This window comes from Psammomys obesus, unplaced genomic scaffold, assembly GCF_907164565.1.
Source record: "Psammomys obesus unplaced genomic scaffold, mPsaObe1.curated_primary_1811, whole genome shotgun sequence".
Taxonomy (NCBI): Eukaryota; Metazoa; Chordata; class Mammalia; order Rodentia; family Muridae; genus Psammomys; species Psammomys obesus.
Window position 1 is genome coordinate 1,530,926 of NW_026594014.1, and position 23,572 is coordinate 1,554,497.

Here is a 23,572-nt window from a genome sequence, read left to right on the forward strand (position 1 = left end):
CCCCCTCCTCCCTCTTTTCTTATTCTTTTGGTCTTTTTGAGACAGGGTCTCCAGGCTGGCTTTAAACTTGCTACCATTTCCCCCGCTAGCCTCATTTCATGGTGTGTGTGTTCCCCATCATTCAATTACTGTAATCCCTCCTCCCCCTTTTGCAGGGCCTCGTACCTTGCTCTGTCCTCTCCTTTTTCCCCCACCCACATGCTCCCCGACCCTTCACTTTTAGGCACTTGCCACATGGGTTTCTTCTGGAAGCTAGCACCGTTCTGGGTCCTCCCAGGGTCCTGACCCTGGAGCCACATCAACTTCTGTCCATCCTAAAGGCCTTATTTGGGCGCCTGGGGAGATGACTCAGTAGGTGAAGTCCTGCCTTGTAGGTCTGAGGTCCTGAGGTGTGCTGTGTGCCCACGAACACAGACAACCCACAGTCACTCACTGCGTGGACACAATGGACAAGCAGGGCTGGAAAGGTGTTCCAGGGCTGGAGCACCGGCTCTTCAAGTGTAGACCCAACAGCTACCCTGCGCCTGTTACTCCAGCTTCAGGAGTTCTGGCGCCCTCTTGTGGCCTCAGTGGGCACTGCACATACCCCCATACACATATTTGGAAATAAAATATTTAAATTTTAAAAGTGGACAAAGACACTATGAATCTTACTTTTAATAATAATTATTGTCAGATAATAATTAATAATAATTCATCCCATACCTTAGGAGGAAGAGGCAGACACACCTCTATAAGTTCGAGGCTAGCCAGGTCTCCAGAGCTAGTTCTAGGACAGCCCGAGCTACATAGAGAAACCCAGTCTCAAAAAAACCAAATGATGATGATGACAAGAGTAATAATTCTTATTTAATTGGTTCTTCTGGTTAAATCACATGTACAGTTTACGAAGCCCCGCACTGGTGGAAGGAGAAAGATCATCCCCACAGGTTTGGAGATTGAGGTCCAGAGAGTTTAATTATACTTCTGAGCAGCTCAGCATATGCAATGTCAGGATTTGAAGCCAGGCCAGGCCACCCAGCCACCTTCAAGTAGATGACATCAGGATCTGACATCAAGGACCCTGTTCCTCGTCAGGGCTTCTGGGGCGCCCCGTCTACTTGCCCAGGGAGGCTCCAGTCACTTGGTTTCCCATAGCCTGTGAGGTCCTGGGCTGATACCTGGACACAGTACTTTGTGTGGGGCTGCGCTGCCCTGAGGGTGAAGGTCGTGGCTTCAATGGGTCCCACCTGTAGGGAGAGAGGATGTCAGGTCACTGCAGGGAGGAAGTGGGAAGGACCGTGATGCAGCGGGGCGCTGGCAGCTGTCTTGGTGGGTAAAGCACTTGCTGTGAGTTCGAATCCCCAGCAAGCATGTAAAGCCAGCAGCAGAATCACATCTCTAGTCTCAGCGCTCCCACAGAGAGGTGAGAGGCAGAGACAGGAGGCTTCCCAGTGGGACCCAGTCTCACCCAGCGTCCACCTCTGGGCTCCCTGGGGCTCGTTCCTTTCCCAGACCATGTGTCTGACCCCCCCTGCCCCTCAGCCTCACCTGGCGGAAGTGGGATGAGCCGTGGCGCCGGTAGCGAACTCGGTACTTGAGAGTGAAGATGTCCGGGAAGGGCCAGGAGGCAGGGGGATGCCAGAGCACCTGCAGCCTCTGCCCAGCCTTGCGCAGCCGCACGCCTGCCGGAGGATCGGGCTTGACTGCGTAGAGCAGGGGCTGGGTCAGGAGCAGCTCCACCGGTTCATCCATCACGCGCTAATTCCTTCCTTCCTTCCTTCCTCTCACTCATGCCCACAGTCACTCTCATCGCAGACACCCATTCATTCATTCGCTCCGTCCTTTCCGCGTCCATTTATACCATTACTTCATGGCTTCACTTATTCACTAAATCCTTCACCAGTTCTCTCCTTTCCTCAGGCATCTGCTCACGGATGAAGTTGTTGATTTGTTGGTTCTAGTGCAGATCTGTTCATGGGTTCATTAACTCATTCACTGTCTTTTATTCGTTTATACACTCACTCGTGTTCATTGATTCATTAAGTCATGAAGGCACTCATTTCTCCCGTCCTTAGGTCATTGACTCATTCACTCTATTATTCATGCTTCCATCCACTCACTCACTCATTAAGTCATTCAAATGTTTATGCACTCACTCCTGTCATTCGTTCATTAATTCACTCTTGTCACTCATGCGTCTATTATGCACTCATTATGTCAGTCATGCGTCATTCGTTAAATCATCCATGCATTCATTGGGCACTCATAAAGTCAGGCATGCATGCATTCACTCGTTTCATCCATCTGCTCAAGGAACAAGCATTTGCTGAGTCACTCTCATCACTGCGGAAGTCATGGTGCTCACACAGGCAGAGAAAGTTTCAGAGTGCAAGTCCCCAGAGGGATGAAGGGCTTTTCTGAGACACCGTTCTGATCACACAGGACTGTGCTGGAGAACATCTGGTGCAGTGAGTGTTACCATTACTCTGCCTGCTGCTAGAATTCCTTCATGCCAACACAAGCCCTACACCCATAAGCCCTCTCCTGTCCCCCTGGGGCCCTCAGCACCCACAGTTCTCCTGTCTCTAGCTAGATTCCCTGTCCTGCAGCCCACACTGTGGTTTATATCTGGGGTGCTCACTGAGCACAGTGTCCTCAAGGTCCCTCCACACTGGCTGGCAGAAGAATCTCATTCTTCAGGGCCAAGTAATGTTCCTCTGTGTAGATGGACACTGTGCGTCCATTCACAGGAGGACATGTGGCACTGGGCTGTTCCCCTTCTAGATACTGTGAATAAGGTTGCCACGGATGTGTAGAGATGAACATTTTTATTCCTGTTGAGCAGATACCTAGGCATGGAGTAGTCAGACCCTGTGGAGACTCCATGTTTATCCCTGTGAGGGCAGGTAGTTCTTCACTGACCTTCCTCAGCTGCTGCTCCTCCTTTTTGAGACTCTCTTGACTTCCCTTGAGCATGATTTGTAGAGCAGGTTGGCCTGAACTCTCATAGGTCTGCCACCTCTGGGATCAAAGGCCTGAGCACCACCCCTGGCTTTCCTCCTCTCTTAACAGACACTTGTGTTTAATAATACACTTTTGGGGAGGCCTCATCGAGAAGCTGACACCTGAACAGAGACCTAAGAAGGCCAAAGAAGGAAGCTCTGCAAAGGCTCTGGGGTAGGATGGAACCCTGGGTGTTGGGGAGCAGCAGGAGGCCTGTGAGGCTGGAGTGGAGCTGGGCTGGAGGCTATGGGAACTGGGTAGGACTGGGGAGGGTAGAGACTCACTGATCCGCTCCACCACGAAGGCCAGGAGGCTGCTGCGGGTGCTGCTGAGGTGCAGCGCAGTGACATTTAGCACGTAGGGCACCATGGAGAACAGGTGCACGTGGGAGATGGTGCACCAGGTGGCCTGCGGGGTCGGATGTAGGCAGGGCCAGCTCTGCTGTGCGGTGGTGATACCCAGTCTGCGTAGGAAGCACCATTGGGGGAGTCACAAAAGGCACATGGGTGCTCCTGGGGCCCCCGCCCACCCACAGCTGACCTTGGGAAGGGGACACTCCCAGGGCGACACGCTCAGGGGAACACTGGGGTTGTGGATTCTGAAGAACTCCCTAGAGTACCTACACTCACACTCTGATGTTTTAGAGACAGGCCCACGCTGCCGTCCACCCTGAATGGATCAGGGTAATGCTGTGCGGGCAGTTCAGCTGCCCTTTGGGACCTCTAGGGTCCTGACAGCGTCCTATGTCTGCTCTTCCCACCTGCTCTCTTGCTCTCTCTGCCTTGGTTTCTCTCCTGGGGCACCCTGCAATCTCTCTCTTCCTGTCTCTCTGTCTCTCATTCCCCTCTCTCTGCTTCTCTCTTCTCTTGCTCATTCTGCTTTGGTTTCTCCCCATTTCCTGGGCACCCTCCCCGTTTCTCTCTCTCTCTCCCCACTCCACATCCATCCAATAAACCCCTTTCATATCACATCTGCTGTATGTGGCAATTTAAAATACATCCTAACCATCAAGACGCTGGAATCTCCCCACCTTGTCCAGAACCCTCTCCATGCTCTGACCTGTAAGTGGCGATGAAGGATGTGGCTGTGGTGGAGTTGGGAGCCCACAGTGGTGTCCAGGAGCAGTCCACGGCCACGGGGTACCGAGAAGCACGGCATCGCACCCTAAGCTGGCTCAGAGCCACTAGGGCCACAGAACACAGAGGAGCATGAGCTTACATGTGCACTGTATGTCCCTGTTATGCATGGGAGCATGAGCTCCCATGTCTCCTCCAAAACCCAAGGGCCTCAACTGAGCTCATTTTCTAGAAGAGAAACCTGAGCTTTTTCTCCCCCCTTTCTCTTTCTTTATCTCTCTCTTTCTTTTTTTCCTTGTTCTACTTTGTTAGGAGGGTCTATGTAGCCTAGGCTGGCCTTTGAACTGTGGATAACCTTGAACTCCTGAGCTTCCTGCCTCAGCCTCCTGAGTGCTGCATGACAGGTGTGCGCCATGGCACCCGGCATCTCCTAGTGTTTCTGACTCACCATTGTTGAGTCGCAATGGTGGAGCTTCAAGGTTGCTGAGAGTCAACTGTCCGGTAACACAAATCTCTAAGCTCAAAGGTGCCTCTGCCTGAATAAATGAGGCTTTGTCTCTCGGTGCCTCAGTTTCCCCATCCATATAGCTGAATATGAACAGGTTCCATTGGTATAGATGTGAGTTCCCGCCTGACTCCAGATAAAAGCTAAGGCTGAAAATGGAGGGCTAGTACCCTCTGCCCATGTGCCTCAGTCCCCAGTGTGTCCACTTACCTGTCCCTGTATTACCAGGGGAGCAGCTGGCCCAGAGGGCAAGTGACAGGAGGAGCAGCTGGGACATGCTCTGTGGCTCTGTTCTCTGGAGCAGAGTTGAGGGACCCGCACAGGGAGACTGGCCCTGAATGAGGACCTGCCCAGTGAGGACCTGCCCAGTGTGGCTCAGTTACCCAGGATTTGGGGCAGGAGATAGTGATGGTGACAGGAGCCCCCGCTGTTACCAGCTGCTGTGTGTGTGTGTGTGTATGTGTATGTGTGTGAGTGAGTGTGAAAGGCTTTGCAGTGGGACAGGGGGAGGGCCCCAAAAGGGAGAAGTCACCGGGTGGCGTTCCTTCCGGCCAATGGGGAAGCCCCAGGAAGGGACATGAGGCAGAGGACAGATGCACAGGGAGAGGAGGGGACAGAGAGAGACAGAGAAGCAGAAACAGAGACACAGGGAGAGTGGGACAGAAAGAGACGGGGACACTGGGTGGTGCCCCCTCACCACCCACAGTCCCCCAAACTGTTTCAGGCCCCAGACAACAGGGAGCAACTGCAGCCTCCAGATAGCCCCCAACTCCAGGGACACTCTGAACTGTGCATGACATGTCAGAACACCCAAGGAAATCCCCAGGGACAGGCTAGAGTGTCCGGGAACTCCAGGCCTCAGGAGTCCCTTCAGCACCAAAAGAGCCCAGAGCCTCCTGGGGATTTGGGGGGTTTTCCCAGAAAGAGGGAGAGTTGGAGCAAGGGCCCTGCCAGGAAAGTGACAGAGAAAAATGGAATGTTAGTCATGACAATAGCCACTGTCATCCTAGCACATGGGAGGCTGAGACAGGAAGATGTCTGTGAATTTAACTCCAGCCTGCTGCATGGGGAGACCTTCATCTCAAAATGAAGAAAAGGGAAAAGCACAGAAGATGAGGGTACAGGCCCTTGAGTTCAATTCTCTCTCTCTCTCTCTCTCTCTCTCTCTCTCTCACACACACACACACACACACACACACACACTCCTGTACCACCACCAAAAAAAAAAAAAAAAAAAAAAATGGGGGGGAGGCAGAGGCAGGTAGATCTGTGTGAGTTCAAGTCCAGCCTGGTCTACAAAGCAAGTCCAGGATAGCCAGAGCTACATAAGGAAACTCTGTCTCAGAAAACAAAACAAAACAATAAAAATAAACAAAACCTAAACCCAAACCAAACCAAGCAACCAACCAACCAAAAAAACCCAACCCACCAAAAACCCCAAGATGAACAAAAGTACTGAAATGATGAAGAATGAGAGAATCCAGTCTGGGCTCATTTATTCACTTGTTTAGCACTGACAGGAACAGAGCCCAAGGCCTCAAGTACTCCAGGCCAGCCCCCAGCACCTTCCTGTGGTGTCAAAGGCAAGGGATTCACCCCTGAGCCACAATTCCATTCCCTGGTTTCTCTAAATACTGTTTTGCACTTGTCTTTCTTGTCATAACTGTGTACTGGGCCCGGAAGCTCAGACTGTTCCTAGCCTCCCTGCTCCATCTCTGCCCCACCCAGTGCTCCACACTGGTTGTGTTTCCCCTTTACAGTGAGCTTATCCTCCTGGGTGATGGGTGATCCTCCTAGGTGACATGTCCAGAGTTGCAACATTTCAGGTGGAGATTGATGGGCCTCAGAGGGCCAGAGTGTAGGGAGCCATGGTGTGAGGGTCAGCTGGGCACACTTAGTAAGATCCCAGGCTGTCCTCTAGTGCTGTTCCTGACTGGTTCCTGGCTGGGGAAGGTGTTCCCTGAGGCTTCAGTTCATAGAGGTGAAGGATGGAAACTGAACTTCTGAGCCGAGTCTTCATCAGTTCTGCAGCAGCTGCATCTGCAGGATCTGGCTGAGAATGCACTGTATGTCCTTGTCCATCTGTCCCTGAAGTGAGGAGGAAAGGGACAGAGGCAGAGACACACCCTGGAGTACCTGGTGTGTGATCCTCTGTCCCCTGCAAGTCCCTATCCTTAAGCCCAAGGGAGTCAATGGCTCATGAGGTAGATGAGTGGACAAGGATGCTCCCAGAAGCCACAAGGCTGGCATAAAACAGAAGGGGAAACTGAGGCCCAGGTTGTGACAGAAGAATGATGAAGCACAGAGGACACACCTAGATTGGACCAGGAGCTAGGGGCCTCAGCTGAATGGCATACAGGAGATGGCTGTGGTGCACCTGGGCACAGGGGAGAGGGAAGGATAGGCAGAGGGGTGAGGGACTCAAGGTCATCCTTGGCTCCATAGTGAGTATGAGGTCAGCCTGGGCTATATGAGACCCTGCCTCAAAAGAAATTTGGGAGTTAAGAGGGGAGGACAGGAAGAATAAGGGAAGAAGGGAGTAGAATGACAAGAAGAGAGAGCCTTCCACAGTGAAACACACCCATACCACTTCTCTGCCCCTGAGTAATGGCTAAGTCAGGGATGTGTCCCTGAAGTGCCCTGACCAGCCTGGACCCTGTCTGTACTCTCACTGGTCTGTTTGTGGCTCTCATCACCTGTCCCTGCTCTACATAGCCAGTACCTCCATGCCCTGCTGCATGGCTGTCGCCTGGACACACAGGGCATCCTCTTCCTCTTCAGATCTGGATGGGGCAGTCTGCTGCACCTTCAGAGCCTCCTTCAGGATGAAGACTTTTTTGGACAGATATGTGATCTGGTAAGAGAAGGGCTTCATGAGCAGCCATGCTGAGACAAGCAAGGACCAGGGACCTTTGCACCTGTACTGGGCAGCTTGGAAAGGGTCATAGATTCAGGCTTGGAGCCAAGCTGACTCAGTGTTTGTATTCGTACAGCCCAGGGCTGAAAACTTTAAGCATTTCACTCAATGCACCCTCCAAAAGATCAAGAGTCACTATAGAATTTTTGGTTGTTGTCATCATGGCTTTCTTATGTTCACAAGTAAGATGGTGTAAATAAACAGAAGCTTATGCTTTGAAATTGCCAGATGCTCGCTGTGCTGGAATGTTTAGATACCTGACCCCAGGAGGGTTTCTTGGAAGGGAAAGCCATCTTCAGCCACCCATCTCCTGCTGCTTTCCAGGCCTTTTAGCATTTGTTTACAAGCTGTGACAATAATCCCCACTTGTACCTCAGGCCCATCAGGGGCTATCAACAACTGTGCATCCATTCTGTAATCACCATTAGCATGTGACTCCGCCTGCTGTTCAGGCAGAAATAAGGAGCCCTGGGAATCTAGATTACCTGAGCCAGAAATCAGATAGTGTGACTGAACTTGGCAGTCAAGTATTAGTGTGGGTTTCAGTGTAGAAGGCCTGCAAGCAGGACACAGGATAAAATTCCTCCACAAAACAGCAGAGATAGCAGTAAGGGAGCAGGACGGGGATTCTCATGCCATTGCCACTGCTGCTGGCTGCTGCTTCAGCACCTTCAGATTCCAGGCAGGGATGTCAGAAAAGCAGAATGTGAACTGGGTCTGGTGGTACAGGCCCATAATCCCAGCACTTTGAAAGGCAGAGTCAAGCAGATCTCTGTGAGTTCAAGGCCAGCCTGGTCTACAAAGTGAGTCCAGTACATTTGAGGCTACACAGAGAAATCCTGTCTCCAAGAACAAAACAAAACAAATAAACAAAAACAACAAAAAAGCAGAATGTGGACTTGTTGGCAAAGCTACGATGTTATTACCTTGAGGACTACAGAACAGTGAATAACACTAGTGGACCAAAAACTCGGGTAGCAAAGGCTATGCACACTTTTCTATTTGCTTTTGTGAGATAGGGTCTGGCTTGTAACCCAGGCCTGCTTAAACCTCACAGTACAGAGCACAGTTATGTGCTACATGTAGCTTCTTTTTAATTGGTCGCTAAATATGCAGAATTAATACAAGTGAGCATGGTGGTGCATGCCTTTAATCTTAGCACTCTGCAGCAAAGGAAAACTGATCTTCATGATTTCAGGGCTAGCCTGGTCTACATAGTGAGTGCCCATCCAGCCAGGGCTACAGAGTGAGAATCTAAGAAAATAAAACATAGGAGTATAATGTAAAAGCACTAATGCTTTCCCAGCAACCGGGAGGCAGGGGCAGGCAGATATCTGTGAGTTCAAGGCCAGCCTGGTCTACACAGAAAGTTCCAGGACAGCCAGGGCTACAGAGCAAACCCTGTCTCAAAAAACCAAACCAAACCAAATAAAAAAACTAATGCTTAATTTGGTTTTACTTATTTTCTCTAATGATGCAGAGTTGAGAGAAAAATAAATCTGTATATCCATTTAGACTTCTCATCAATAACATTAAGAAGACAATGAAATATGAATAATTAATCAGAATATTAAGAGGCTCCATAGTAAATATGAAAGAACAAAGTAAAAGAACTCACTTTGATCTCACAGAGTTGAATTGACTAAAATCCTGTGTTAACATTGATGGGCCTTTTGTATAAAATAATGAATTAAAAGATTGAACATTTATAATGCATATTTTTAAAATAAAAATTTCTTTTTTTAAGATTTATTTATTTTATGCATATGAGTGTTCTGTCTGCATTTACATCTGCCAGAAGAGGGAATCAGTTCACATTATAGATGTTTGTGAGCCACCATGTGGTCACCGGGAATTGAACTCATGACTTTTGGAAGAGCAGACAATGCTCTTAAACACTGAGCCATCAATCCAGCCCTAAGATTTATTTATTAAGTATACAATGTTCTGCCTGCATGTACACCTGAACACCAGAAGAGGGCACCAGACCTCATTATAGATGGTTTTGAGCCACCATGTGGTTGCTGAGAATTGAACTCAGGACCTCTGGAAGAGTAGCCAGTGCTCTTAACCTCTGAGCTATCTCTCCAGCCCCTAAAAATTTCTTTTTACAAAAACGAAAATCAGCAAATTCCCAAATGCTAACCTGAAGTTTGGCTAGCCCAGAAACCGGCAGATATTTTTTGCTCTTTCTCAGTTTCCTAGCCAAAACAGTAGTACCCCAGAAATGAGTTGAGGTCTGGCTGAGCAGGTGGCGGGTGCCAGCAGAGGTTCAAGCCACTTTGCTTTCTAGCTGGGTTGTTGGGAGCCCCTCACCTCACTCACAGTGCTATCGGGGTCTTGGAGGCAGGGATGACCTTGCCAAAGCAGACACTTCCTTTGTTCCTACTGGGTAACCCCTTGACTTCAGGTACACTCCCCTAAGAGTGCAGGTCCTGGGTTGTGGGGGCTCCATCACTGAGTCATTCCCAGCTTCCTGTGCTCACTGCTTCAGGTGCTGGGGACACAGGCCTAGGAGCACAACAGAAGGGCAGGAAAGGAGCAAGGTATCACTTCACCTGCCAGGCAAGAAGGCCCTGAGTAGCTCACCAGCATGGCTGGAGGAAGCTGTGGCCTGTCTGGGGTTTAAAAGCTCAGGCTATGGAGGCTGTAAGACAGTACAGCATGACAACGATGCTTGGTGGTGAATCTCAGACTGTTTGGTGGGGTCTGTCAGATGGAAGACGTGCAGCTAAGCCCTCTGGTGCTTGTCCCACATCTATACAGCACCACAGTAGGAGGTTGGCCATGGTGGTTGTCATTTACCTGTCACCTGTGTGGACTTCTCAAAGCATATGTGAGTGTCACAGGACAGCAACGTGGACCACTCACACATGGCATCCAGCATCTTAGCCCCTGAGGGAGTCACTGCCCAGAAGGGTGGTGAACAGCCCTCTCTTGAGGTCCCAGATCTCAGAGGTGAGAAGGGCCACAATACATTGTTCCTGTCACAAAGGAGCCCAGTAAAGAGCTGATGGCTATAGAACAGACTCAGTCTTCATTCTGGATGCTTGTAAGGACTGCCTAGGCAGGCCTGAGGCAAAGTGCATAACACAGAGACAGACCTTGATCCATCCTGCTAAGGATTTGATCTGACGGACAGACCCTGTATTCACGATTATTATTCATTTTATTACAAATTTCTTTGCTCTCTTTCTTTCTTTGATTTTTTTTTCCTTTGCCATCTCATAGTAGATTTGTTTAATCCAAAAGAAAGTGCCCTGGCGATAACAATTTCCATGAAAAACTCTTCATTTGTTGCCATGCTTCTATTTTATTTTGGGTTTTAGAGCAAGAATTTCTTTGAGCAGTCCTGGCTGTCCCGAACTCGCTCTGTAGAAAAGGCTTAAGCTTTTGATGTCTTGCCTCCACCGCCCAATTGCAGCGTGACAGGCCTGTGCTACCACAGAAGGCTGGGGAAGTGTTAGTGTTTTGTCTACCAATGTTCAACTGAGAGAGGTGTGAGCAATCCAGGTGAGCCTTTTAAAAACTGTTGATGCCTAGTGAATAGCAATCAGTTTAAATTTGACCTGGATAAACTGGGCGCCCTTTCAGTTGTGAGGCAGGAGGATCATTCCACGTCAGTGTTTAATAATCTGTGCGTGCGGGGCTGGAGTGACGGCTCACTGGTTAAGAGCACTGTTTGCTCTTCCAAAGGACCCAGGTTCAAATTCCAGCACCCACATGGCGGCTCACAACTGTCTGTAACTCCAGTTCCAGGGGATTTGACACCCTCACACCAATGCACATAAAATAAAAATTAAATAAATTAAAAAAAGAAAACCCTGTAATAATCTGTGCGTGCTAGAGACCTTGTGCCTCGACAAAGGGGCAGTACCTACTCCGTGCAGGAGTGGTGCACGGATGGCTTTGCAGTCCGGTCGCTGTTATGAAATAAAATGCGGCACAGTCCTTTGGCGACCGAGCCAAGCTGTGCCCCTGAGAAATTACGACATAGAACAGACCTGGTGCTTATTGAGGGAGGGGAGGAGAAGTGAGGAGTTAGGTTCTGGGGAAGGGGCAGAGGCAGGTAAGTGGACTTGTGCACAGGCAGACAAACAGGAAGAGAGGGGGCAGGAGAGGAGAGAAAGGGGGCGTGCACAGGGGACAAAGGGGTCGCCAAGCTTGGGTGCGGGCTTGTTTTTTAAGCGACAGCACGCTCTGGGCACCTGGTGGCGGCGGCAGGCGAGCACATAGCCGTTCCTAGGTCCCTGAGAATAGGTTGGTGCCATTGCCTGACAGTAACAGGCCCAAGTTTTCCTGCAACACCAATCCCGGCAGGTCTGGGGCAGGTCTGTGCCTGAAGTGGAAACACCGCGCCATGTCTCGTCCCTAAGAGAGATGAACTCTGTCTCTAAGAGAGACGTTCCCGTCACTCAGGACTCAGTAGCCAATCAGGGTCGCCGGACGCACCTGCCCTCAGAACGGGGCGGGAACTTCCGGTCCGCCATACTTAAGGCTCGGCTGAGGACTGAGGCAGTTTCTCGCGGTTCCGTGTGCCGTGCTGTAACCCGCTGTCGGGAGCTGCGAGGAGAGCGGGGCGAGCTCGGAATCCGCGCCATGGTGAGCGGGGTCCGCCTTTCCCACGCCGGGAGGAGCCGCGGCACCCGGCGTAGGGTTGGTCCCGGGATGCGGGAACCAGTGGCCGGACTCGGCCCTCCGAGAGGTGCTGTGAGTTCTGTGATTTTCCTGCACTTCCTTGGCGGAAGAGGCACTGGTGAATGAGTTAGTGCGCTCCCATGAGTGAAAACATCCTTGTTGCTGGCGTCACCCTGCAAAGAACGGGCAAGAGCACAGCTGCTTTCCTTATCGCCGGGGAAGGCAGATTTGCTGTCTTGCAGAGCTCTCTTTAGCGTCTAATAGAAGTTCTGCACGTGGTCCTCGACACTGAGTCCGCAGTTAATTCTTGAAGGTGTAAAGTGCGTTATTAACACATTTGTATGTAGAGGCTGTGGTGGTCCAGCAAGTGTGTTAGTAAGGCCAGACTTACCTGGTTTCCTGGCCTCATTCGTCACCATTTACTTTATTTTAAATGCGTTTTTCATTCTTTCTTGTTTTGATCTCATGTTCTGTTTATCGCTTTATTTTTCCCAGACAGTAGGGTCTTTAATACAATTCTGTTTGAAGTTTTGAAGTGGAGGATGTCAGTGTGTTCAATATTTTTCCAATTTTGTTTGGTCATCATTTTTTCATAATTACCTTTTCTCATCAGTTTTCTGTTCTTGGAAGCAAAAACTGTTACACATTTATTGAACATTTGTTGAATCCATAGCTAAAATTTTGTATTGTTGTAAAACAATATTGACATAATGGCCAAGATAGCAGCAAACCACACGGCTGCTTTCTACTCAAGGTTAGCTCAGCTCCTGCTAAGGAGAGCCCATCCTCCACCAGACACAAGTCCCAGTTGGATCCACACTTCTCCAAGGTTGAATGTACAGTGTTACAGCCTTTTCTTTATAGAGACACTTTTGAGAGGTTAGCGTGAATACAGGAGATGGTACCCATGGCATGGTCTAGGCAGGTAGACTCCTCACAGCTAAGGAACAGAGGAAAGATTTCCGTGGCCTCAGGCAGAAACGGTTGAGTCCATGCATATGTCTTACCTCACAGATTATAACTGTTGGAAGCCAAGCGTGGCCATCCAGGTGTTTCACCAACTCCTCAGTTCCAAGACACAAGATGTTGCTTGGTCCTATTTTACTCCAGTTGGCTATGTTCTGGGCTGTGGTCAGACATGTTTCTGACCCTCCATGTTGCCTGGAACTTAAAACTTTCAGATTTCCACCTGGTAAAATAGTTGGGTCAAATTTAAAATCTTAGTATGCTTGTGTGGCGCTTCTGCACAGTTAGAAATGCTGTTTCTTGATGGCATCATCTACAACAGTCACACGTAAGCATGCCAAGAGTCTGTCTTCATTGTTTCCATCAGACCTGAAGCAAAATATCCCAGGTTCTCCGATGGAACTGAGTATTGAGGGGTAATACTGTGCGCTCAGAGAAAGATACGTTCTTAAACCTAAGTTTGGAGGGCTCCAGTTGTTTAGTCTCTTCTTAGGGTAGGGAAGGTTATTATTATTAAGGAAGCCTGTAACCCAGCCAGAGGAGTTGGCTGCTGCATAATTGGAGGAAATAGTTTCTTCTTTCTCAGTTTCTCTTTTGGGCCCTCTTTCTTTCTCTCCCTTTTCCTCTTTTTATTTTCATTACTATCTTTCACTCATTTTCTTTAGAGCTCTTTTCTCCTTAAGTTATATTCCTGTTATGGTTTATATTAGCTCAATAGCCTCACACTTCTAGTTTTGAATGGTTGTTCGCCAGTTGGTAGAACTAACTGTATAAAATTAATAGTTGTGCTCTTGTGGGAGTAGGTTTGTTTCCTTAGTTTGTGGCTTGAGGTTTCAGATGACCAGTGCAAGGCAAGTGTTCCTTTCCTCCTGCCTGTGTATCAGGGTGTAACTCTCTGCCCCATGCCTGCCCAGCATGATGCTTCCTTTCAAGGTGATGATGGGGTAACCCTCTGTCACTCTAATCAGTCTCAGAAGTATACCATTGTCAGAGTTGCCTTGGTCAGAGTGCTTCTTAGCAGCAACAGAGCAGTTACTGAGACAGGTTGTTCATGTAATATTTTGAAATCTCTCTATTCTGTGCATATCCTGTGAAATCAAGTAAGGTTAACTGAAATAATAATGGACTGATCTCTAGACTAACCATTTGGTCTGTGGCACGGTTATTATTACTCATGACTCATGCAGGTCCATAGGGCAAAAGAGCAACAGCAGGAGCAGAAATGAATGAAACCTGTGTGGTCTGGAAAGAAAAAGAGCTGTAGGTAAGTTCAGGTGACAGTCCTGTGCTGAAACAGAGGCAGCAATTATCAGGGAGATGAGGGTCAGTAAAGAGAGGGCACCCGTTCTTTGGACACATGAAAAAGGTTGTTTAAGAGCACTGCACCACCGAGCAAAGCACTTAACTGTGGAAGGAAAAGGCAAGGAGATGCATAGTCCCAGAAAGCAACTTTATCCAGAACCTGCTGCTGCTTTGTTCGCAGGGGCCCGGGTCCATCCAAAGCTAGAACTCCTTATGGTGTTATCATCTCTGTGCTGCCTTTCCTTTAAAGAAGAAAGTTGCGCATTTTAAGGGGCCTCGATTCTTCTGTGTTCAGCTCTGAAACTGAGGCTGTCAAGTTTGGCAGCAAGAACTCAAATGGCGTGTATCTAGAATGATAGATGATACACCTCTTAAGGAAGAGTAACAAATAATAACAATGACAAATAACAATTAAGGAGACTTAGAAACGATCATTTTATTCAAATAGTCTAACCTTTTGTGTCTTATAGAGATATGACATAGGGATTCATGTGTCCCCCCGCAGCAACCTTTTTGTCTCTTATAAACTGCTCCTCTCACTAAAAGTGTTTAGACACTACAAGTATATCAGGAAAACCAGCTTTAATATGAATGATTTTCTTATAGAAGGTCTTGAACATACAGTAACCTTTTTTCAATAAGTATCCCTGTTATGAAACTAAATGGATGGACAGTTCTACACGGCTATCATGTGTTTATGATTAAAATAATGTACTAAAGTAATGTCTTAAGCTGTTTCCTTGTATTACTTGTTAGTGGAATACCTTGCTGAACTGACCAGCTATCTGACATTGATGTACATGGTATTGTGAGAATTTAACAATCATCACAAAGCTGTGCTTATCTACACTGTGGCTTTTCCTTAAAGCTTCTGCGTACACTCACATTTCTTTAGCGGCTCACATGTATTACCTTGCACATGAAAATTACCTTCCAGAACTTTCACAGTGTCCTTCAATATTGTGGTTTTCTCATCTGTAGCCTCCACTATAGCACCAGAAAATATGTATTATTGTAAATTATGCAAATTTTCTTAGCCACATGCCTCCAACAAATATTTAGATAGGAAAGGTGGTGGGTCTGTACCAGAGCCACTCCTGTGGTTCCCTGCTCCCAGTGAGATGTGGTATGTCCCAATTTAACCAGCAGAGAGATGAAGATTTCTTTTCTTTCTTTTTCTTTTTTCTTTTTTGTCTCATGACCAGGGGGTAGAGGAGCTTTTCTTTTTGACTGTACAGAAGATCTGCATTCAGGCGAGGAGGCTAACAGTAGACCTGGCATTAAAAAATAAGCTGAAAGGGCCGTCTTTCTCTTTAATGTAGACAGCATAGCATACCTGAATTTGGGGAGTGGCCAGGGAGCTCCTGGAAACTAATAGTTGGGGTTGATCTTCAGGGTGGAAAAGCATGACTTTAGCCTTCCATCTTCCTCTTTGGGTGAAGAGGGAAGGGGCCTCAGGGATTGGTTTTGGTGAAAAGAGATGACGGGGGCCAGCCATGTTAACAGTGGCTGAGCAGAGAATTTCTCATTGGGATAATGGTTATTAATTTGTTCAGAGAACCCCATCACGCTGATGGCAAAGTGGCAATAATTTTTAAGTAACTGTTGGACATCTGAGAAAGAAAAGGGGGCCACGAGGATGTCTGGTTTTTCACCCTGTGTTTGTAAGGCCCTGTCTTCCTAGCTTTATGACAGAGGCCAGGGCGTCAATCTCTATTAGGAGGCCAGGAGCGCTGCTAATAGTAGTGTGGAGCCATCCCAAAATTCTCTTAGACTGATATGGGGCCTCCATGAGGGTGAGGGAAGGGTGGAAGATGAGGAGCTGGACAGTTGTGTCTGTTGTGTATTGGGCCAGGGACATGTCCTAGAGCTGCACATTAATCTTGAAAGGGTTTGTTTGACCTGGGAGGTGAGCCTTGGGATTGGGGGATTATTTCACTTTAGGAAATCAAAAAGGCTGTAGGGTTTTTGTAGTGATAGACAGCTATGGCTGGAGCCAGTTGAGGTTTTCTAAGAAACTCTGGAGGGTATTGAGATTGAGCACTTGAGGGAATGTTAAAACAGGCTTGTGTGTTAAGAATAGGGGAGGGAATGAATTGTATCTTACTAGGATCTGTTTTGAATCCTATTTTTTGTTAGAACAGGGACAAGTAAGTCTTTGAGGTCATGGGGTAAAGTGTTTTGATCTTCCCAGGCCAAGATATCATCCATATAATGATATATGTGTATTCCTATTTCTAAATATGGTTTCAGGGCAGCAATAAACACTTCCTGACATATAGTGGGGCTATTGGCCATCCCTTGGGGGAGGACTCCCCACTGATGTCAGGAGACTGGCCCAGAGTTGTTAATTTTGGGGTACTGAAAAGGCAAAATATTGACAGTCTTTGGTGCGTAGGGGAGTAGAGGAAAAATAGTTGTTACTATCTGTGGCCAATAGTGGAGTATTGGCGGGATTGCGGAGACAAAGGGAAGGCTCCTTTGAGGGGATCCCCAGATTTTCATGGTCTTGTTGGTAGCCCACAGGTCTTGTAATAGCTGTCATCCCCCAGAATTCCTTTTAATTGGGAAGGATACATTGGAGTTAGAGTTGTTCTTTAATGATCTGAGTAAGAGCTTCTGATTTCTTCATGGGTAAAGGCCATTGTTCAACCCAGATGGGTTCATCAGAGACCGGTCAAGGCAGGGAGTATCAGGTCTAACAATGGCTCCTAGAATTGGGATGACCCTTGGAGGACATTTGTCATAGTCCTCTATCTGGATGCTTTTACTTTCCATGCTACTAAGGAGCACATCTAGGGTTTCTAAGATATCTCTCTCCCAACAGGTTGGTGGCCAGGTCCTTGGTAAGCGATCTGATAAGGCCAAATGCAGCATCTGGATACTTCCATTTGAAGGCCTCTTTTGTGGGATATGCCCAGGAGGAGCCTCCTGTGCCCATTAGTTGTCACCTAGGGATTAGTTCCCAGTGCTGTGGTACCTCAGATCATTTAAATACAGTCCTGTCTACTCCAGTGTCAATTAGGTGTTTAAATGCTTATCCCCCAATTTTTATATTGCGTTTGGGGTTTGAGCCTTCCAAAATGTTAGTGACCCACAGGATTTTATGGGTTTTCCTTCTCATTGTCAGGGCTCAGGGTTGCCCCTTTTAGTGTCTAAAGGCTTGTGGGGCTTACCATCTTTATCACAGGTAGAACAACCATTCTTTTTCCAATGGAATCTGTTATGGCAGATGGTTTTAGGAGGAGTGGCTTCCAAGCCCTTAGATGGTCCAGAGTTAGGACACGTGCCCTGCCAGTGTCTCTGCTTTCTACATTTAAGACCGTTTTCTTTTGTCATAAGGGCTACCATGAAGACCTGGGTGAAGGAAGCAGCCTTATGGGAAGCCTTCTCAATGTCTTGAGTGGCAACTATCCAATTACATAATGTTTATTTTTTAAACCTGCTATGCCAGCTGGTGTTCTGAGGTCACGCCCTCTCAAGTTAATCTTTTATGGAGGATTTCTCTAGCCACAGGATCAGGGATTTTTCTTTCTGTGCTCCTTTTTGTTCTAAGAACAAAGCCAGAGAGAGGTTTCTCCGGTTTTTGCTGGAGGAAGAGAAGTGAGGAATTCCTGTTTTTGAATGTAGAAGGGGCTGGTTATGTGATCCCAGGCCTGAAGAGCACAAAGGCATACTTGATCTGTTGGTGTCCAAAGGAAGCCACATAAACCTCTAGACATCAGTCTCAGAACTGATTGTTTATTGAACGCACATCCCAACTAATCATCAGGGATGCAGCCAAATTTGGGGGCCGAACTGCAATGTCAAATGTTCTTTAGAGTCAATGTGCTTTAAATGTTCTTTAGAGCTTTTAAAGATACGAACTGTGGGGTTGGAGAGAGTTAAGGGCACTGACCTCTTCCAGAGAACCCAGGTTCAAATCTGAGCACCCACATTGTGAGACAGCTCACAACTATCTGCAACTCCAAGATTTGACCTGCATGCACAACACCAATGTGCATAAAAGAAAGGTAAATAAAAAGCTTTTAAAAAGTGAAAACCATAGTCAGCACATACAGAGGGGTGTATAGAGTACAGGGAGGTCAGCTCTAAAGTTATTTTCGCTAACCAGTTCTAGCTAGCCTTGAAAGTGTGCCTGGCAGCTTCCAGGAGTGGCAAGGCCATAGAGTTTCTCCTTGAACATAAATATAGTTTATGGTCAACCTGACTTTGCACAGATTCTTTTATGCTAGCAACAAGTTGAGATGACCAACGATGGGTCTAAAGCAGTTCTTTTACATCAGCAAGTTGAGCTGACCGTTGGGTCTCAAAAAAAGGCTCTTCAGAAAAGGGCAAGTTGGTCTTAACAATCAAAGTACTCAGTCCAACAATAAAGAGTTTGGGTAGCCTCTTGTTTTCTTGTGGAGAAGTTACTTTGTCTGAAAAGCTCATTGAAGCCTCAAGAGATATTTTGTTGTTTTTTATTTTGATTTTTCTGATCTGTGGGAAGCATTCATTTCTATATAAATCTTCCCATTGAAGGAACAGGGTGCTCGGTAAGGAGTACTGACAGCCAGTCAGTCAGTCAGTCATGTGGTGTGTTAAGAGCAGCACTTAGCCTCAGGAGAGTAGATTTGGTCTAGTGGGCATGAATGCCATCCTCTTGTACTGCAGTGATGGGGAGGACAAAGGGGTGTGTCCCTTCTTGGACTTCTTGCCTTTATGCAGTGTAAGCCCCCTGGGTCCATCCAGACCTCAGTGTCATAGGAGTCACTGGAGATCTTCCAAGGACCTCCTATCAGAAGGAAATTGCTTCTTTCTGGGAAAGTTTAATCCCCTACAGCTTGATGAGTGTCCAAAGGGCCCTAATATGGGACTCTTGGTGAGAAGCAGAATTTTCCAAGACAAAAAAGTAGGGAAGCTGTCATCAAAGGGTTCTATTCCCGGACTGGAGGAGTTCCAGGGGAGTCCACTAAAACCAGGTGTGAGCCTGCCCACAAATTTAAGACCATCTGCCAATCTCAGGGCTTTTAACTGATTGTTGCATGGCTGGGTTCTTTCAGAGAGATTTAGAGATGTGTGTTTGCTGATGTGGAAAAGGATGTAGGGATCAGACTAGAGGACTAAGGGCCTTTAGTCAATGCTGAGGAGTCATCCTTGCATGAATTATCAGTTGTCTCTGTCTGTCAGTTCCTCATGATGGCTCCAATGAAAAGTAAAGGAGGAAGGAAGAATCAGATGAGCTTTAGGTTGGGGTAGCAAGGCAATATGTCATTGTGCCTTGGTGGGGAGTACTCGTGCTCTAATGTGTGTTCCAAAGGGTCCTTGGGACCAGTTGTGGGCCCCCTGCCCCTGATAGGCCTTCGAGCACCAGTGCTGTTAGGACGTAGTGGAGCTGTGGTCTCACATACCACACCAGTGGTCTCAGGATGTGGAGGAACTGGAGAGCAGGGTCTAGAGTACCAATGATAAGCAACAACCTGGTAGATTTTTGTCAGGGAAAACTCATTTATTGAAATGCAGGGGCTTGCTTAAATAGCTCAAGTTGGATGGAGGGAGGAAAATGTAGAGGAAACTGCAGGGCATGAAGGGAATCATATTTCTTTTCCAGATGTCAGCAAAGAATTCACTGTGGCTGCTCTCACTGGTATGACCTCTGCTTAGCTCCTGAAGGGGATTTTTGTTTTGTTTTGTTTTGTTTTTCTTTCTCCCCCCCCCCCCGCCATATTCCATTTCCAAAATGTTGGGAGAATGCCTGAGCAGGTGGAAAAACTCTGGATGGAGAAACAAAAACTGCCTGAAAAGGGCAAACAAGAACAAGGAGTAGCGCTCCACTCTCTGGTTTCTTAAAGGGTAGCAAAGTTGGCTGTGCAACTCGAAAATTGCAGTGGGAAGTAGAAGTGCGGGAGGGTTGAGGAGTACTGGAAAAGGCAGAAATGAAAGCCTTAGACCCAATGGCTCAGCAAGACAGCTGGAGTTTTCTTCAGGTGGAAAGAAGGAAAGAAACTGTTCTGGAAGGCAGATTTCGGCCCTACCCAGAACCATGAATTTTTGGCTAAGAGTGGTGCTTATAAAGAGCACCCCTATTTCAGACAATTCATGTTCTACGTGCTTTCCATATTATTCCTATTTCATCAGACTGAGAGAGGCAGACATTTGTGAGTATAAGCGCAGCCTGGTCAACATAGTGAGTTCCAGGGCAGCTAGGGCTCCACAGTGAGAGAGCCTTCCTCAGAACAAAAACTAAACTAGACAAAACCACAATAACAAACCGTAAGTAAACTGGGCAGTGGTGGCTCAAGTCTTTAATCCCAACACCTTACAGGCGGAGGCAGGTGGATGTGTGTCTGTTCCAGGACAGAGAAGAATACAGAAAGAAACCCTGTCTCAAAAAAAAAAAAAAAAACAAAAAAACGAAGAAGCAATCAGTCCCTTAAGTAAATGCTGTTTACTCTTTTGTTTATTTTGAATTTTGAGTCAAGGTTTCTTTGTGTAACAGCCTGATACAAGTGCTGGAGTACAGTCTGAGTTCAATACAAATGCAATATGTGCTTTTAACAGATGAACATATCTCCAGAGAAAAATTTAAATGTTACATCCCTCTAATTTTAAAACAACAGGTTTACTTTTTAAAAATTTAGACATTGATTTTTTTTACAATTTATTTAACTTTATTTCATGTGCATTACTGTGAAGGTGTCAGATCCTTTGGAATTAGCATTACAGACAATTGTGAGCTGCCATGTGGGTGCTGGGAATTGAACCTGGGTCCATTTGGAAGAGCAGGCAGTGCTCTTAACCACTGAGCCATCTTTCCAACCCTAAACATTGATTTTTTTACAACATAAAAGCATTCAAATAATTATGAGGACCATTTATATGAGAAAAATAAATTCACAGGATATACTCATAATCTTCAAGAATCATATTCAAGGGAGTCGTCTCTTTACAACAAAGAATTTCTGTTTGTTATCCATTCCATATGTATGTATATATATTCAAAAATTGTGTGTATATATATATGCATATATACATACGTATGTATACATATGTTTATACATAGATACATATATATGTATACATATACATATATACACACACAACTTTTTTTTACAGTCTTCAGATAGTTTCTTTTTTTATTTTTTAAATTTATTTTATTTTTAATTACACTTTATTTACTTTGTATCCCCCCCTCTAGTTCCCTCCCTCCTCCCTTCCCAATCCCTCCCTTCCTCCTCCTTCTCCAGGCATGCCCCTCCCCAAGTCCACTGGTAGGGGAGGGTTTCTTTTTCTTCCTCTGATCCTAGTCTGTTAGGTCTCATCAGGAGTGGCTGCATTGTCTTCCTCTGTGGCCTGGTAAGGCTGTTCCTCCCACAGGGGGAGGTGATCAAAGAGCAGGCCAATCAGTTCATGTCAGAAGCAGTCCCTGTTCCCATTACTATGGAACCCACTTGTATACTGAACTGCCATGGGCTACATCTGTGCAGGGGTTCTAGGTTATCTCCATGAATGGTCCTTGGTTGGAGTATGAGTCTCAGGAAGGACCCCTGTGTTCAAATTTTTTGGTTCTGTTGCTCTACTTATGGACCTCCTGTCCTCTCCAGATCTTACTATTTCTCACTTCTTTCATAAGATTCCCTGTGCTCTGCCCAAAGTTTGGTCATAAGTCTCAACATCTGTTTTGATAGTCTGCAGGGCAGAGCCTTTCAGAGGCCTTCTGTGGGAGGCTCCTAACATGTTTCCTGTTTTCTTCTTCTGATGTCCATCCTCTTTGCCTTTCTCAATGAGGATTGAGCATTTTAGCCAGAGTCCTCCCTCTAGATTAGTTTCTTTAATACGGATTGTAGTAGATTTAGCCTATATTATATGTCTATATGACTGAGTATATACCATGTGTGTCTTTCTGCTCCTGGGATAGCTCACTCAGTATGATCCTTTCCAGTTCCCACCATTTACCTGCAAAATTCATGATTTCCTTGTTTTTCATTGCTGAGTAATATTCTATTGTATAGATGTACCACAATTTCTGTATCCATTCTTCAGTTGAGGGGCATCTGGGCTGTTTCCAGCTTCTGGCTATTACAAATAAAGCTGCTACAAACATGGTTGAGCAAATGTCCTTATTGTGTACTTGAGCCTCTTGTGGATATATGCCTAAGAAGTGGTATAGCTGGATCTTGAGGAAGCGCTATTCTTAGTTTTCTGAGGAAGCGCCAGATTGATTTCCAGAGTGGTTGTACAAGTTTACATTCCCACCAGCAGTGGAGGAGGGTTCCCCTTTCTCCACAACCTCTCCAGCATGTGTTGTCACTTGAGTTTTTGATCTTGGCCATTCTGATAGGCACACACACAATTTTTGAGGCCGTGTCTCACAGTGTAAGTCCTAGGTGGCACAAGAATTACAGATCCATCTGCCTCTGCCTCTGCCTTCCAGTGGTTAGAATAGAGGTCATAAGCCACCATACTTGCCATATTTATAATCCTAATGTGACACATACTTAATGTCACAAGCTGACATGCAAATACAAAAGAAAATGCCTCTAGATCTCAAGTAAATGTACTATTCTCATAGCATGCTTTTTTCTAATACTGTCTGGATTTCCCCATATTTTCATTTCAATTAGTTCATTTCTCAATTAACCTTCCCTAGCACATCATATTCAAAATTGAGACATCAGCTTGGTGGATTTTTTCTTTGATGAGTATGATGTGTCCTTCCCAATATCTTTTGATTAATTTTGGTTGAAACTATTTTATTAGATACTAGAATAGCTACTCCAGCTTGTTTCTTTTGTCTGTTTACTTGGAAAACCTTTTTCCAGCCCTTTTTCTCTGAGGCAGTGTCTGTCATTATTGCTGAGCTGTGTTTCTTGTATGCAAAAGAATGATGGGTCCTGTTTACATATACATTCTGTTAGCCTGTGTCTTTTTATTGGGGACTTGAGGCCATTGATGTTGAGAGATAATAATGACCAGTTGCTGTTACTTCCTGTTATTTTGATGTTGGTGGTGATAGAGTGTGTGTGTGCGCTTCCTTTCTTTAGGTTATGTGGCTGTGGGGTTACTTGTCCCTGGAACTGAGGGCCTGCACTGAACTGAGGGCCTGTATAATGGGCAGAGAGCTCACAGTTTGTGACTCCTAGACCTGAGAGAGAGCCACGGGGCCTGGATCTGATTGTCCCCCTCTCCTAGGATGTCCCC

General features: G+C 46.7%; 3 protein-coding genes across 4 annotated transcripts in view; 1 reads left to right on the forward strand and 2 right to left on the reverse strand.

The window, feature by feature from the left end:
* Positions 1–860: 860 nt before the first annotated feature.
* Ebi3 (Epstein-Barr virus induced 3) lies at positions 861–5,249 on the reverse strand. Of its 2 annotated transcripts, none has more exons than XM_055617781.1 (5): positions 4,777–5,249; positions 4,045–4,168; positions 3,270–3,448; positions 1,531–1,685; positions 861–1,229 (listed from the first exon to the last, which is right to left on the reverse strand). In XM_055617781.1, the coding sequence occupies exons 1-5, from the start codon at positions 4,841–4,843 to the stop codon at positions 1,074–1,076; spliced, it is 681 nt and encodes a 226-aa protein (XP_055473756.1). In that variant the 5' UTR covers positions 4,844–5,249; the 3' UTR covers positions 861–1,073. The 2 variants fall into 2 exon arrangements, with proteins under 2 accessions (XP_055473756.1, XP_055473757.1); XM_055617782.1 differs by having other exon boundaries at positions 4,045–4,198.
* A 796-nt stretch (positions 5,250–6,045) lies between these two features.
* On the reverse strand, positions 6,046–11,786 carry Ankrd24 (ankyrin repeat domain 24). The gene is made up of 3 exons (XM_055617793.1): positions 11,692–11,786; positions 7,289–7,420; positions 6,046–6,654 (listed from the first exon to the last, which is right to left on the reverse strand). Exons 1-3 carry the CDS (start codon positions 11,752–11,754, stop codon positions 6,586–6,588), a joined length of 264 nt encoding a protein of 87 aa, XP_055473768.1. The 5' UTR covers positions 11,755–11,786; the 3' UTR covers positions 6,046–6,585.
* A 194-nt stretch (positions 11,787–11,980) lies between these two features.
* The window catches only part of LOC129684585 (zinc finger protein 431-like), a 58,882-nt gene continuing 47,290 nt past the window's right edge, over positions 11,981–23,572 (forward strand). The window contains 1 exon segment of the mRNA XM_055617796.1: positions 11,981–12,085. Coding sequence (XP_055473771.1) covers positions 12,083–12,085 — 3 coding nt within the window. The 5' untranslated portion in view covers positions 11,981–12,082.

Excerpts from the sequence above, each read along its gene's own strand:
- Ankrd24 (XM_055617793.1), bottom strand. The coding sequence starts at position 11,754 with ATGGCACCAACCTATTCTCAGGGACCTAGGAACGGCTATGTGCTCGCC. Across the intron at positions 7,421-11,691 it reads TCGCCTGCCGCCGCCACCAG|ATCACATATCTGTCCAAAAA; the intron begins GTGCCCAGAGCG and ends TTCTCTTACCAG. Across the intron at positions 6,655-7,288 it reads CCATGCAGCAGGGCATGGAG|GGACAGATGGACAAGGACAT; the intron begins GTACTGGCTATG and ends TCCTCACTTCAG.
- Ebi3 (XM_055617782.1), bottom strand. The coding sequence starts at position 4,843 with ATGTCCCAGCTGCTCCTCCTGTCACTTGCCCTCTGGGCCAGCTGCTCC. Across the intron at positions 3,449-4,044 it reads TCCTTCATCGCCACTTACAG|ACTGGGTATCACCACCGCAC; the intron begins GTCAGAGCATGG and ends CTTCCTACGCAG. Across the intron at positions 1,686-3,269 it reads CTTCGTGGTGGAGCGGATCA|TCAAGCCCGATCCTCCGGCA; the intron begins GTGAGTCTCTAC and ends TGCTCTACGCAG.